The 17,004-nt window shown below is 37.6% G+C and overlaps 1 protein-coding gene across 6 annotated transcripts in view; it reads left to right on the top strand.

Moving 5' to 3' along the window:
- The window catches only part of SLX4IP (SLX4 interacting protein), a 120,611-nt gene that overhangs the window by 13,242 nt on the left and 90,365 nt on the right, over positions 1-17,004 (top strand). For 4 of the 6 annotated variants that reach the window (XR_010599978.1, XM_005287402.5, XM_042846916.2 and 1 more), the window contains exon 2: positions 1,957-2,006. Coding sequence is in view for 3 of the 6 variants with exons in the window: in XM_005287402.5 (XP_005287459.1) it covers positions 1,980-2,006 (27 nt within the window). In the remaining 3 variants the exon portion in view is untranslated. Of the gene's footprint in view, positions 1-1,954; positions 2,007-6,800; positions 6,863-17,004 lie in introns of those variants that run through there. The other 2 variants (XM_065589761.1, XM_065589762.1) reach the window with 2 other exon arrangements.

Below are 17,004 nucleotides of genomic sequence, written 5' to 3'. Positions count from 1 at the left end.
TCTGAAAGTGAGCAGTCTCCCATTTTATTTTCAGAGGACTGAGTCTTTCAGCAAACCTTTGCCCAGGACACTAGCTAAAGAGACTGTAAAATTTATGTGACCTGCTGTCAGACCATAGTGTCAAACAGTTAAAATAAGATAAAGGGAAAGTGTGTTCATCTTCTAATACAGGGGTAAACTCTTCCTAAACTGATAAATAGAGAGACAAGGTGGGTGAGGTAATATCTTTTATTGGACCAATTTCTGTTGGTGAGAGAGACACATTTTCCAGTTTCTATAGAATTCTTCTTCAGGTCTGCAAACATACTCAGAGTATCACAGTTAAATACACTTTGTCTCTCTAATACCCTGTGACCGACACAGCTACAACAACGCTGCATACAACAATAAACTGATGAATGTCTCTCAGCTAGTATATAATTGGATAGAGGACATAATTCAAATTCATAGTGATCTGTGAGCAGGGCCAGAGTTCATGCAGCTGGACAGAACCTCAGCATGGCTCCCAAATTAAGCAGCAGAACCCATTTTAGGTTTTCAGGTTCATTTACAATTTTTCCTGTAGAGCAGTCAAAATGATGCTCATCGGCAATATCTTTGACCACATTCCCTAAATCCATTTTAATAGTCTAAATCTAAACAAAACAATATAAACAAGGCAGCTTTTTTTGTCAACTAGAACTTCCAGTCCTGGCTTCTGGTAAGCAAACACTTGTCAGTTCTTTCCTGAAAAGAATTCTACCCCATTTTAAATTTCTGATCCTAACTAACCTCATATGTACTTGATTGACCCAAGTGCAGGTACAAAACTAGAATCCCATACCATGGTGTATTTCTGAAGGGACCCAGTTAGGACATCACTGCAATGGGATGTGTCATAACTACAAGAGTCTCCTCTCACATGGAGCACAATAGGAGATATACAAGCCATCATAGGTTCCCTCTGGCTCATAGGAATGGAGTTGTCATCCAGGTAGAGGAGAAAGGGACTTATTGGGCCACAGACTCCTTTGTAATGAAAGGCTGAGAGGGGAGAGAGGAAGAAGGTATCCACAACCACCACCTGAACCATGATACAAGGTTGAGGAGACAACTCATTAGAGCAGGTGCTATCCTCTCTCCTCTTTAGTTTATATTTCTCTTTTTGAAGGAAACTAGTTCAAAGGATGGTCTTTCCCATTTTTTCCCTCTCCTCTTCTTCACCCTCCCCTTCCCTTAGAGCTGTGCAAAGGAATTTCTCCTGCAGGATGTGTCCTTGGATAGGGCTATGTTTCTGGGATTGTCACTAGAGCACTCAGGAAGTGAGAATCATGAATCACTGAAGGTCTCCTAAACTGCTTCACCAGGGTCTTCTGTAGAGAGAAAAGTTGACATTTGGATTTTCATAGAACAGATGGTGGTGATGGATGTAATTTTTAGGGTGCGAGTACTAAAGGAATAAGAATTGCTGGTATAGAAAAGAAGCTGGTAGGGAAGGCCTAAGGCAAAAAAAAAGGGGGGGGGCTGGGGGAGGTTGGGTGGGTCTGGCGACGGTCCAGTGGTTGTGGCACTTGCCCAAGATTTGGGAGACCTGGCTTCCATGTCCTGTTCCACAAGGATTTCCTGTGTGATTATAGACTGGTCTGTCTATGCCTCTCTCTCCCATTTGTAACATCAGGATGGATAGTATTGCCCTACCTCTCACAGGTGTTGTGATGACAAATACATGAAATGTGAAATATTATGGTAGCAGAGGCCATAAAAGTACCAAAGGTAGGTAGCTAGATTGATCTTCTTGAAGTGGAGTAAGAGTTTTTCCTTTGATTTCAGTGGGAGCAGAGTCTACAATATGTAAAGCAACATGAGCGTGGAATAAACAAATAGTGGAGCTAAAATTGTTTGCCACTTGGTATAAAGATCTGTTTGTTTGTTTTTCTAGTGCAAATCTTTATTTGTAACTTCTTTTTGATATTTTAGGGGCTCTGTTTGAACTGATAATCATGACATCCAGCAAGTTTGTTATTAAGGTAAGCAGAGCTTCAAATTTTTCATAATAACCAATATTACCACAGTAATCTTTAGTATATGGCTAATCTATACATATCTATATTTAAGTTAATGATGAAGTATCGGGTCAGCATAGCACATTTTGACCTTTGGCATTTCTCACTTACAAAATGGAGACTATATTAATGACAATAGAAATGCAACTGGTATATCATGTACACCACTGGACCTTGGCAGAGTATCTTTATTGGAGGTTTTGTCCTTTCAAATGAAATTTTAAAAACTATGCTTGTGTAATTTAAAGCTACTCACTTTATAGTTCATAGTTAGTGAGTCAGAAAACTGCATGAATTGCCAGTATAATAGTCTTAACTACCTGGATTAAAAATAGGAATCACTTCTCTCTGACTAATATTTTAATATTAACCAAGTAACTCCCTCATCAGATCATCTAAGACTTTTGTTGTTTTTTTGCAGGTACTCATATTGTTAAACTTTCTTTGTGGTCAGTCACTGCTTCTTGACTTTTTTCTCACAATTCCTATTTTTTTCCTCTTTCCTGTTCTTGTTTTTATTACCACACTATAAAATATTAACTGTAAATAAATCACAAGAGCATATATGTATGCTTTTGTGATTTATTTATGTATATAGTTTGTTTATATATGATTTCATTATATAATATTTGAATGTTTAAAGATTAGTGCTGTCTTTATTGCAGTATTGTGTAAACAGCATTGTATAGTTCTGCCCACCTGCAAACTATTTCAGCTCAAAGCAATGGGTATGTAAAAAAATCACTCAATCTTATTATCTGCTTCAACTTCCAGACCTCCTTCTCTGTTATCCTAAATGGAGAAATGCAAACAGTAATTTAGACTTTGCATATAATTCCATGTGATTATAACCGCATGTTGCTCTTTGGTGGGGTCTTCTCCAAGATTTTTCTTCATAGAGGAGCTTATGTTTTTCCTTTGTGGATAGGTAGCTTTGCTTTTTGGTGGATTGTTAGAAAATATTCATGATCATCCAGATATAGCAGCCATCTAAGCTGCCATGTCCTGGTTTCATGGCAAGCTAACCTGTTTAACAAAGAGACATGTATATAGTCAAAGTTGTGTTCTTCCACAAGGGAAAGAGAATCATAAGTCATGCAATGAGCTTTTTAGTATTTTCCTCCTCATATCATCTCTAGCTTGACTGTACATACAGTCCCATGTCTTGGTCAAGGACAACTATATATGCCAGAAATTTGCGTCTGCTTCCCCATCATTACAAGGGAAGACAGGATTAATGTTTCACATTTATAGCATTCTGTGGCTGATATCCTGAGTATACATCACTAGTATTCTACTGGTAGAAAAGTAGCAACAGGAGCCCTATGGGAATCCAGTTATTTGATCGGTTGAGCCCTGGTGTCATTAACACTAGTGCCATTGCCAAGGTAATCGGCTGGGTTGAGTTGGAGTGTTTGTGCTGGATAGAGTCCTGAGATCTTTGGTCGCTAATCAGCAATGTGGTGTGGATTGCCTATCTAGCACAGACACTGCAACTCTATCCAGCCATTTACTTTGGCAATCACACTATTGTCAATGACATCATGAGAACTCAGCTGAGCAAACCAATGGTTTCTCATACAGGTGTTTCATATTGTTACCGGATGAGTCAGGTACCAGTAGTGTATGCTACTGTCACGTCAGCCACAGAGTGCTATAGGTTTGGGACACTTCTATTTCTCTTTGTAATGTTGGAGAAGCAAAGGCAAATTTCTGGCATATACAGAATGCTGAACAGGAATATAAATTAGTTTCATATTTTTTGTGTCCATGAATTTTTTCCAGGTTGATAGCTGTAGAAGCAATTTCCTATTTAATTGAAACCTGAAAGATCACTTTGTCAGGCTTATTTATTTACTAGGCGTAGATTTCCATCTATGGGTTTTTGCTTCCCAAAAGATATGTTCTCCAATGAATATAAATATGATTGCTCCCTCTCTCCTTTATATTCCACTTTCTGGGGAAGGTTTTCCTTCAAAAGGCTCCTCATTAAGGCCCAGAAATTGCTTCTGCTCCACTACACAGAGAGGCAATATAAGATAGCATGTTCTTACTCTGTTGAGGCTTGTAATACAATTTAAAGTAATAAATAATAGAAGTATTGTGCCACTCTTGCAATAAATATTGTATAAAATTGAAATATACATATTTTGGCTTGTCTTCCCATGTAGAAATGGGAGGGAAACACCTCAGCATTAGAAATACTGTGGTGGCCAGAATCTGGAATATGCAGTTTATTATCCCATCTTTCATTTTTGTCTTAATAGTTTCAAATGTAATTTAAAAAGAGAAAATGCCTACAATATATTTCATAGTTTTACTTTACATGAACCTACATGTATTCTATACCAGAGGGCTCTCATAGGATCTTTTTACGTTTCTGCTGTGTAATGGTAGATTATTTTCAGCAGAGGGAGTAGTTGGTCCACATTTGAAAGAAGATGATAAGCCTTTTTGTGGGAGATTCTTAAAAGCAAATGAAATGAAGTTAATTGATGCAGTAAAATCGCTTTTATACTTTTATTACAAAAACTACAGTTAAGTCCTAAATGCACATATTTCAATTGCCAATTGGCTGGAAACCATAGTATATTGTGATATGCGACAGCTAACATTTAATGAATAGTAATTTGAGCAGGTATTTTCAGTTTTAAGCAATACTTATACCTCATTGCTTCATGGTGTGCTATATGGCAGAATAAAAAAAACTGAAAAATGAGGCATATGAACTTAATTAGGATAATGTCTGTGTGTGTCTTTGCTCCTAAAATATTTTAGTGCTATTATAAGTAAGCAAATCTTAACCTTAATTGGGCAGGCTTAAAGCAAAATTATGAACTGTATATAGACTTGAGAAAAAATACCACTGGGCTTTTGTTTAAAATTGATGAAAGGTTAAAAAGGAGAATTCTCCTGAAATTATGTAATTTGCATCCACCCATGCCAAACTACTCAACTAAATATGGTAAGCCATGTAGCCATAATATAAATCAACCTCATATACAATTTATAATATGTTGATCTGTCATACCTTTCAAAAAGAGTACATCTGAGTTGGTAACTCTTAAGCTTTAGTGAAAATATTATAAAATAATAAATCTCTTCTCCGAGATGGTTTCTTTCACTTTGGGCTTCCTTGCATTTACACATTTAGGGCTCTGTTCTAACTCAGATTTGTAGACCTTTACTGCCACATATCTGAGATTACAATAATTGCTGTTAAAATGTTCCTCTGGTCAGCCAGGACATTTTGGGCCAGATTTTCAGAAGTGGTCAGCCCCCCGCATTTCTCATTGTTGTCACTGAGAGTTGTTGAGGGCTAAGGCCTAGGTTGCAAACTCCTTGAGGCAGGGAACGTCTTACCTCTGTTTTGTACAAGACCAAACACACAGCCATTGCTTAATCAATAAATGCAGAGAGAACCCTTGATATCTTTTAGTTTAAATATAACCATCAAACATTGTTAAAAGTGTTCCTGTTGAACATTTTTACACTTCTTAAAGCATTCTATTCATGAAGGGAAGTATACTAAAAAGATGTTATATTTTTATCAGGGTGGAAAGGGACTGAGTAGAAATACTAAGAGAAATGTTCTTTTTGTCAGACTGTATACTAGCATCAACCTATGCCGTAATAACAATAGCGTGTGATTTTAGAACAAAATTCTGCTCTCAGATATGTGCGAGTTGCCATTGACATCAGCTTGGGCCTGAGAATACAGAATTGGACACTTTATTTTGGTGGGGATTCATTGTGGTTTCATTTGTAATATTTGGGCAGGGTAACTTAATTTTATTAATGCTTTTCTAACAGTAATATTTCATTTTTGTGTGTCTCCCCTCATTTCGTTGCTCTTTGATTGCTTAGCTGCCATAGACCTTTTCCAGGATATTGACAATAACTTGTATATCGAGTGATGATCCTGTGTCTGACTCTTAAAGCTGATTGTCTGTCTTGCTTACTTGGATAGCTACTGAGGTTAATGATTTTGTAAGTTTCACTGGCCTGAGGTAGCTGATCAGTATTTCTATTAGACTATCCTTGTAGCTGAAAACAAGGCTTGACCTATCTTTTCCAGTAAATAGTTTGGTTTAAAATATAAAGTATAGTTAGATTTTTAATCTGTTGTTGATAGTATAGTGGCTAGGCCTTTGCCTTAGGACCATGGGGGATGGACTCTGCATTTTACTACTCTAGGGAGTAATTAAATCCATATGTATATGAATGTACTGTTTGTAAGGTGTGGGGAGAGCAAGGGTAAAGAATATTTTATGTAAAAGATTGCTGTTTTCCAAGATACTGCTTTTATAGAGTAAACAAAAGAGATTTTCATAAAAATCTGTCATGACAGATCAACTGTTTTGTATCCGGTTCTTGCAGCTGAATGTTTTTCCTACATTATATATTGTGCATATCTTTTGACATATCACTTAGCTTGGAAAACCAGATCTCTAGAGGGGTGGCTTACCTTAAATAATTATAGTGAATGTATTTTTCTGCTTCTTCTTCGTATGACTATTAAGGCTATTTTATATGTGAAATCAAATGGGTTATTTTAGTAGGGATACCCTGGCAAACCATTTTCAAAAGAATTAAACTATTTTATAATATTAAAAAACAGTCTGTAAGAATTCAATTTAATATTAAAAGTAAGATGCCAGAGTTCTGTGAATTGTTTTTAGGGGCTGCTGAATGAATTTCCCTTGTATAATAGGAGGCCCGATAATTTAGTATGTTTTTTGACCCACTTACTTTAAGGGCTATACTACCCATTCAAAATGCTGGGTTCCCAGGGATGGAGTTCTTTTCATAAGGGTCATGTAAGTACCTAAAGTAAACAGTATTTGAACTATTTCAACTGCATTGTACAAAATAACTACAATATACAGCTGTGGGTGGTGTTGTTTTAATAATAATACTAATTAGTATCACAACAATACTCCAATCAGGATTGAAGCCCCATTTTGCTAGACACTATATAAACATATAGTAAAATCTGTTTTTTCCTTCATCTGTCACCTGGCTTTTTAGATTTTAAACAGGGTGAAGGGTTGGAGAAAGGGAAACAACATAAAAACAAAGTGATCAGGGGTGATGGGCACATTTATTAATTACTTTTATTTTTATTTTTTTCTTACTGTGCAATTTCTCTTTCATATTTATGGGGGAAGGAGTAGCAGGATATGGAATGGCAAAAGAGGTGAGTAAATAAGGGAGTGGAGAAAAGAAAAGATGAAGAACATTGATCAGGAAAGGAGTGAGTGGATAGCCTGATCCCAACTCCTCTGAAATCTCTGGGAAGATCTCAGACCTGAAAAGGCTATGGATCAGGCCTGGGGAAAGGAGGGAGGAATGGTGGAGAGTAATGAGATTAAGGGTGATAACAGGGGAATGTTGAGGGAAAGGAGTAGGAAGAAGCTGGGATACATGCCAATAATATGAGAGAACTTTCTTGGCGGTCACTTGATGTGGTACGGAGTAAAAGGCTGCTGGTACAACTCGTTTAACCTTCTGTTCTCAGTAATTTAAATAAATAAATTACATGTATTTGCTATACCTAGAAAGTGAGGATTCTGCATTATGTTTCCCTCTCCCATCATGTGCTATGTAAATCGATTCTGGTGGGTGAATATTCAGTATTATCCCTGTTGTCTGCGTGTTCGGTGTGTTGGGACATTCTGCTAGAAGGAGAGTGGAATGAGGAAGAGATGTGACAGAAGAGTGTATGCAGGAATAAACTAAAAGACAAAATTCAGTAGTCCACAACGTCCTTAAAATTGTTCTATCCTTTTAAGCTGTGCGGACAAATTTCAATTTCAGTTCTCCAATAAAAAATGAGTGTCTCGTGCATACTACAATATTTACCAGTCAGCTGTGACTCTGCAAATATTCTTTTTGACTCAGCATACTAACGTTTCCTTAAATAACAGTAGAGCAGAGAAAGGCACATTGTGTAATTTTCTGCATTCATTCTAATCCATGATGTTTGAGGATTCTTGACTATTGTGAAAACCCTTCTAACCTGCTGATAAAATGATGACTAATGGTCAGCTGATGAAAACAGATGCATTGCCATGGCTTCTGAAACTTTAGCGTCCATATAAATGTTTCACTTTCCACAGTTGCTCTTACTCTATCCGGGATGATAGTGCACTTATTCTCTAACAGTTGACAGCTGCTCAATCAAGCCACAACAGTGTGGTTGGCAAAAACTATAAATTCCAGTTAAAGTTTTAAAATAGTTTAAGGAACTAAAAATCTGAAACTTGAAGAAGTCACATTTGGAGCATTTTCAGATTAAGTAATACTTTTGAGCTGAGTGATGATAACGAAATATAATGGCTCTTTCTGTGGACCTGACCCAAACCCCATTGTAATCAATGAGTTTGGGATCAGGGGCCTGTAAGAGTATATTGGCAATAGAATATAGCCTAACTCAAAGGACTTATAAAATTGTTCTGTCACCAGCGTTATTCAGTTTCGCTTGTTAGCTTTAGTTGTTTTTGAGTTTATTATTATTATTAAGTTCAAAGTCTGTCATTATTTAAGCTCCCTGTCCCTCTCTAGGAATGGTGCATCCAAATAAATTATAAACAAGATCTAACTTTCATATGGAAACCAAAGGCAGACTCTAGGGGAGGAACTCCAAAACACTATAATCTTGTTGGTGATCTAATTTACCCACATTTTACACTGGTGTCACTCTTTTGACTACAGTTAGTTCTGACTTGCTGTGAGGCCCACTATGCTTCCAGTAGAAGTTCTTGAAGCTAAGCAAAGTATCAATGCGTGGTTCCAAATACATAGCAAAACTCGTATTTTGATGCCTGAACTGATACTGGTGTTATATATGAGCAATATGAAGATAGAAGGCCAAATGCATTGGATTTGAATGCAGTGAAATTCACATGCAGACTAACAGGTGAGCTTCAGAAGTCTTTAATTCAAATTATTTTATTTGTTCTAGGCAGTCTCACTTATTTTCCTGTTGCTGAACTTAAAACTTAGATGCTCTTCCTAGCACTGTGCTGCAGTCTCTGGAATTGATCTGCAACAGGAGTTTAGTAATACTAACTAAAACTGCTGACCGAGGGGTTTTTCATACAAAGTAAAATAGACAAGCTAATTGTGGAATGGAGAGACTGAGGATTTTGGAGGAGAGATGAATTGATCTGCTGTTCCAGGAAGAGGATACTTGATATTCTGTGACTTGAAACACAAGGGGTGATCTGATTAGAACTGAATTTGCATTTCAGATACCAAGGGAAAAAAAATCTGGTACAAGATAAATTTGTTAGCAGGTTTGTATCATCTAGAGAAGACATTAGCAAGTACTGACAGCAGCATGGCAATAAATAAATAATGTATGAAAGAATAAGATGATATTTTTTTACTTTGAATACATTAGAAGTCATCTCCAGTTTCTCCCATCGCTCTGCTTTCCAGAAAATTGTCCAGCCTATAGTTAAAACCTATCGTAGGAAAGATCCATGCAGCTACACTGAGTTTCAGTTCCATTCAATAATAAATTGCAGTGATGGTACCAATAATAATAATAAAATTTAGAAAATTGAAGAATAAAATTGAAGAAAATTGAAGAACAGAGGACTATGCAATAAAGAAAACACATACAGAATATGAGCTGGTATCCTAACCCAATTAAAAAGTAATTGTTGGTTCCAGACAGTAAATGCTGCTTAAGTGTTTCAGTCTGTGTACTGATGAGCAGTTAGTTCTTCTCACTTGTGAGGGAGAACTGAGGGAAAGACTAGAGATAGTCTGAATGGTAACTGGATGCTGTATAAGAGTATTTTGCACACATGGAGACCCTTTTCTGTCTCAAGTATCACTTTCCTACACAACTGTATCACATGTATTGTGCAATTAGACATTTACCACCAGAATTTTCTTTCACTGCAATATTCTTTATACTCTGAATGGGAAATACCCTGAGTGGTAATTGTCCATCTTTAATGGTGCCGACTTGTAACGACTGATCCATGTATATGCAGCTGTATCAGCTAGTTACTATTTCCATATCTGCTTGGTTTTTTTGGAAAGATGTTAGCCTAAGGATTGTGCAGTACTCTGATAAACAATGTGCTTGGTTATGAATCTGAAAAATTAACTACATACTGTTTGTCCTTTGATATAGACATGGAATATTCTTATTGTGTAGATTAAATTAGGGAGTTTTCAACGATTGTCAAAGTTTGCCTAAGGGATCTAGTAAGTAGGTGCAAGGAGTCTGGTGTATCAGACACAGCAGTTTATGTGACACACAATTGTTCTTCAAGCCTAAACCAGCGTACTCTTCATTTAAACTCAGGGACTTCACAAGGCAATGTCTTCCTTCTCTGTTCCTTGAATGTAGCAGTGATTTAATAAAGGACACGGCTAACCAAATAGACATTGTTATGGATTATTCTGTTTTATATCATCTAGATAAAAAAATTGCAAACAGTATAAGTGCTGAATGTAAAATATCTGCTGAACTGGAGACTTAGGAAAAGCTAAATTTTAGGCCATTAGTAGAAGGATCTGTTTAGTACCAAAATCCTAGGCTTTGGCAGTTAGCAGGGCATGCCATGCATAACTTGCTCTTCTCTGTTTTTTTCAATTCCTAATATTCAAGAGATAAAACTCATTCCTACAGTAGTAAAATAGAATAGAGACTAATCTGCACAACTCTACCATACTAACAAGGCAATGTTCATTAACTGAAACCAAGCTTATTGTGAACAGGTGTTGTACTCTTATTTATTCATACTCTAGTAGCACCTAGAGGCTCCTGTCAAAAAAAAAAGTTTGCATTGTGCTAGTTGCTGGACAGTCACATAGTGACAGGCTGTCTCTCAAAGAGGTTATAGTCTAAATTGAGACATGTGTGGCATACCATAGGAGGACTACAGTAACAGAAATAAGATCATCTAGTTAAATAGGTCACTATTGCACCAAGTGTTTCTTTTTAATTTTAAATAAATTGGCTCTCTCTGCCAGACATGCATCAAGCCCTTATTGGTTAGCTGAGGCAGGTGTCACAGCAGTGGTTGACTTTGAGGAGAGGGTAGTGCATTTATAGATTTGTGTGGAGCGGGTGTTTAATGAATATGAGATTTTTTTTTGTTGCCAATTCACGAAGTTTAACTTTGTCCTTCTGAGAGTTAAATCCAAGTGCTTTGGAAAATTACACAAGTTAAAAGTTGGTATTGAAAGACTCCAGAAATTCAAAGGAAAGGTTTCTCTCATCTACTTGTCCCCTATTTCTGGCAGCTGAACAAAATGTTTTGGTCTGGCCTCGAAAATATGTTGATAATATCTCTCTCTTAGACAACTAGGACATAGATAAGCATGGCCATTAATTATATCAGGACTGTGATTACAAATCCCTAATCCAAAGAAGTCATTTTACAAGTTTTTTACAATTACCGTGGGTATTATAGAATTTACTCTCTTCATTTATTGTTACTTGCAGAAACTGAATAGTGATACAGAATAGAAAAGGTCTATCTGCAAAGCCCAGTCTATTATAAAACAATGATCTCCCCGCCACCCCCAATACAGCAAAACCGTCACTAATTTGCATGTACTAGAGGGCTTTTTGAGTTATTCATAAGATTATAAGGTTTCAAGGGACCATTGTCATCATCTACTCTGATCTCCTTTATAACACAGGCCAGAGGATTTCTCTGAATTCATTCCTGTTTGAACTCAATCACATCTTTTAGAAAAATATCCAGTGTTGATTTTAAAGTTTCCAGTGATGGGGAATAGAACAACAAAGGCCATAAAATAATAAAAGATTCAGAAATAAAGTATACTCAGATATAATCAGTTCCTACTTTTTATATACAGCACCTTTTGCAATGATCAAGAAATTTTACATACACCTCTACCCCGACATAACACGACCTGATATAACACAAATTCGGATATAACGCGGTAAAGCAGTGCTCCGGGGGGGAGGGGGCGGGGCTGCGCACTCTGGTGGATCAAAGCAAGTTTGATATAACATGGTTTCACCTATAACGTGGTAAGATTTTTTGGCTCCTGAGGACAGCGATATATTGAGGTAGAGGTGTAGTTCCTAACAATACATATAGAACAGAGGTGGGGAAACTACGGCCCGCAGGCCACATCTGGCCCCTGCCCGGCCCCTGAGCTCCCCCGCAGGGAGGCTAACCCCCAGCCCCTCCCCCGCAGCCTCAGCTCGCCGTACCACCAGCACTCTGGGCAGCGTGGCTGTATTAAATTGCTCCCTGTAGGAAGCACATTCCTACGGGGAGTAATTTAATATACTACACCAGCCCTCCATACACTTTAGGAACCCCAATGTGGCCCTCAGGCCAAAAAGTGTGCCCACCCCTGATATAGAAGGATCACTTCACACACTTTTGAAATGTAGCCAACAGTATGATGGAGCAGAGCAGCCATTATTCATGTACAACTGTAAAATACCATACCCAGTCAAAACAGAAATGATGAGGCAGGCATAATGTACTATAATTGCCCAAGTTGGAATTTGACCAGAACATTAAGTTACCCCCTTACTTTCAGAAAAGTGCCTTGGGCTCTTTAATGGCCCCAAATCGCCTCTGTTTTAAATCTAATTAATTCAAAAATGACCTCCAGCACCATGGTGGGACACTGGTTCAAAACTGATGTAGAAGGAAGAATGACACGCATTGGATTACCAGCACCATATCTAGATGTTCCTTGATGGTTCTTCATCCACATTTGAATGCAGCCCAACTTTGCTTAATGCAATCCAATAGCTCTGCCACTCTAGCAATCCTCAATGAACTGGGTGCCATTAAGAATAAGAGACTCTTCAAGGAACATTCTACTTTAGTAGAAACAACCTTTGGTAGAAACTTTTGGAGGACACTCCATGATCCCAGCACTAGCAAAAGCAAGACAGAGAAGCTAAGTGGCAGAAAGCTTCTGCTGGGGTGGTGAATGTTTTTTGACCCTGACTGTTAAACTAAGTAATGAATCAGCGGAGCCACATAACAATGGACCTACTTGCATTTCCCGAGAATTGTTAAATCAAGAAATAAATCACCGGGTATTCGGAGCCAAGGATAGAGAGGATTATGGATTGTTTTTCTGTCCCCTGATGAGTTGGCCTCAGTTTGACGTTCCACCTATCTCTCGATCCAAAAGATTTTGAAGATGAGGAAAGATGGGGAGAGTAATTCTGGTGTGGTATTGTAGTCTAGGTAGGATTCTGTGGTCTGATCCATCTAGCAGAAAGTTTGTACCAGACCTATGTGTCCATAAGGCCTTATCAGGCTGGTGTTTTGTTTTTTGCTTTTTTGTGTGTGTTTGTTTTTGGAAATACACTGAAATTTTGTAGCTCCAGAATTGATTATAAGGTTTGGGAATCTACACACCTGCCTGTGGGATAGTGTACAAAAGATCTTCTTTATCTTTATATCTGCAGTATCCTCAGCCCAGCCTCTAGACCATAGGTTTTCAAGCTGTGGTATGTTTATCGCTGGTAGTGCATGAGTCTGATGTTCCATCAGTCACTTCACAATAATTTTTTATGAAGGTGGTATGTGAACCAATAGCGTTCGGGACATCCTGCTCTAGATTATGTCCATTAGTAGTCAGCATAGCTGACAGCTGAGGAGTCTTATTCCTTCTGAAAACCTCAGATTCAGTATCCTTCAGGATATTTCTCTGAACCTGAATATTGCTGCAAATGTTGGAGCACTTCAGCTATAATAAAATACACATATACAATATTGCTAATACAGTGATATTTGGCAATCGATGGTGTGTGAATGTTCCTTTTTCTATCCTTCTTTTACTGGCAGAGACTCACACAGGTGCAACAGTTGGAACAGTGTTTTAATGAGCTTTCCTTCCAACCCCATTAAGTTTCACCCTGGTCACTATGTTTACCATGAAGTTGGGTCTTGTTTTGGGAGTGGACTGGTGGTAAACTGGATGAAAATAGCAGGAATTCTGCAGTTGAAGGATAGGAACACACACTCTTTAATCAAACATTGTTTTAAAGCCTACTTTTATCTTGTTGTTATAGCAACAGAACAATATCTCATTTCCAAGCAATGGATAATACTGTACTACATAACTGCAGGAAGCTTTTCTAGCTGAAAACATGCTGTTCCTCGTTCCATTTATTGACTAGCTGAGAATTACATTGTGTACGTGTGTCCATGGAAAGGGAAATGTTCTAACATGTCGCAACATGAATCTAAAAGTAAATGTTTTTTAAGAAGCAATGTGCAGAAAACTTAAATTACGAGAGCTGCTGGTTCTGCTTGAACCTGGAGAGACTGGGAGTTTAGTAAAATGAAAAATATGAATAGTTTTTATCATTTTTACATAAACCTGCACTTAGTGGTCAAACAATGGAAAGGTCCCCGGAATAATGTTCCTTGAGTATCGCTGCGCCATGTGTGAACGGATTAAGTTCAGATATCTGTAATTCTTCATCACTGGCAATTTTTAATACAAGATTGGATTTTTTAAAAATATATGATCTGATTCAAAAGGAATTATTTTAATTCTGTGGCCTGTGGTATGCAGGCAGTCAGAATAGATGATCGCACTTGTCCCTTCACAGTGATCACAGTCTATAAATACTATATTCTGCCTGAGCTCAGATATAAGATCAGTGACTTGAAACTAATGATGCTCTAAGACTATCCAGCACCCTGGAGCTCAAGAATCAAATCCCAGTTAATTTGAGAGCAACCTCTAAAGTCATTGCCCAAACTGAGTACTCTGTGCTGCTCTGTAGTGTTGGTCATACTACTGTTACAAACTGAATTGTTTCTTCTGTTCTGTTTGGAGTATCACATTGATTAGAGAGACCTTGGTTGGCAATAATATCATACCCAGGTTAGGTAAATTGACCATCCATAGTTTAGTGTGCAAACAGACTTTCATTTAAGATTTATGATTCTTGTTAGTATTTATAATTGTTGGATCCAGTATGCAAGAAACATTATTTTGTATAATGGTTGCCAAGGTGTAGTGTGAGTAGTCCATGCCCCTTGTGAAAATGAGACAGATGGCAACAGAATTTTGGTGTCAATTTCTCCCTTTTCCTCAGAGGTCCACTTTGCTTCCTCTTCAAAGAAAGATCAGAAGGAGAGCGACTCTGATCTTTCTACTTCCAGGACCACTTATTGTTTATTCTGCTAGTGGAGTCCTTTAAGAAAGAGTGATATAGCTTTTTTTCTCCAATACCTGTCTTGCTTATTTTCCTAATATAGGGAGCACAGTATATATTGGGGATATGCTCACTTTCTAAAATGCTGATGGGTCACATGACATTTTATAAAGTTTAAATGGCACAGAAGGGATAATCCTGCTGGTGCTGAGCTGTCAGATAAGTGTTGACTGCTCAAAAAGAGCTTATAAAGCCTGGGCCTGGGATCTTTGTGTTTTGTTAGGTTTTTAAAAACAGTTGAAGAATTACTCTAACGCAATTGAAAGCCAAAACAGTGTCATGATGTAGTAAAGTTTTAAGTATGTATCAGTAATCTGAAAGAAGAAAATAAAAGGAACTTGGAAATTAAAAAAAAAATACATTGGAGAGCCATTTAAAATTTAAAAAACAAACACACCCCTTTCCACACACACATATGGAGATAAGGGGGGGAGGGGAGAATATGCAGGAACCTCTGCATCTATAACCTGTTCCACCCATATTCATGAGCTAATCTTATCTCTGCACACCTCTCATCTATAACTTTAACAACAGGACCTACATACCATTACTACACTCTGCATACTACTGTGCTATAAATGTACTAATGTACATACCACCTCTTACATGTACTGTGCCCATTGCGGTGGAATCTGGGCACCTTCCAGTGGTGCATTAGGGATTCTCAGCCTGAGGGGAACAAATAGGTGTCAGGAGGTCATGACCCCCCCTCGCTTTCTTATTTGCTTAGTGGGTGGGGAGTCCTAGCAAGACTGGAGGGGAGTCATGCGGCATCGATATGGAAAAGGTGAAGAACTTTTGTATTAATTTGCTTTTGTATTAATCCCCTTCACTGACACAACAGCCACAGCAATATGTACATTTTACAATTTATAAACACCACAAGCTCTATCCAGCCTCCTTTCATCTTCCCCTTACCGTTTGCGTATGCCCGCCATTTGACATTTTACAACTATGCCAACTGTAACTCTCCACAAAAGCTGGCCTCCCTATGTTGCAGACCTCTTACATATTCTGTTCCCACATGGTTTGGCTACTTAATACCTGACTGTGTAAACCATGGGAGGACATTGGTAAAGATGTTCATAGTATCGAGTTCTAATTTTTTGGGAAGCTTTGTTGGAGAACCACCAAAGTATATGAGGTTTAAGATGTCCAGAGCCATTGAGGTTCCTGTATACACAGAATTTAAGTTTTCAGTTATTATAGATGTGATATTATACTTGTCATCGATGAGACAAAACTTGTGATAGACAAGTATCTACTTTATGTGGAAGAGTGGTCGGAATATGGGAACAAAGTTAAGGAAGTTACAGAACACCTCCATGCTTTCTACACGGCTGCTGTTTTAACTGTATCTAAATTTAAAAGTTCTGGACTTTCTAGTTTTCTTATTTTTAAACTTCAGAGGAAAAAATCCTTCAAAGTAATGTAAGTTACTGATTTGTTTCAATAGCCTAGACTACCTTAACAAACATTTTGTGAATGATTTTATTTAAAAAGGTGTTTTGTGTGAATGATTATTTTTAATTTAAAAAGATTGGGGTATGTGTATGCGTGTTTAATGCCCATTTTGAAGAATTTGTATCTCAACATTTAATATTCAGAATCTGGCCTTAGTTATAAGTGTAATAGCTTGTTTCATGCTCTGTATATTCACAGTTATGATACTGAAATGTTAAGACCACACACAGACAGCAAAGTCTCTAGCCACTTAAGCATGTAAACAGTCTGGCTTTTTACAAAGTGGAA

The sequence above is a fragment of the Chrysemys picta genome, chromosome 3, assembly GCF_011386835.1.
Source record: "Chrysemys picta bellii isolate R12L10 chromosome 3, ASM1138683v2, whole genome shotgun sequence".
NCBI lineage: Eukaryota > Metazoa > Chordata > Testudines > Emydidae > Chrysemys > Chrysemys picta.
Note: the sequence above shows the minus strand (reverse complement) of the source record. Positions and strands in the feature narration are given on the sequence as shown.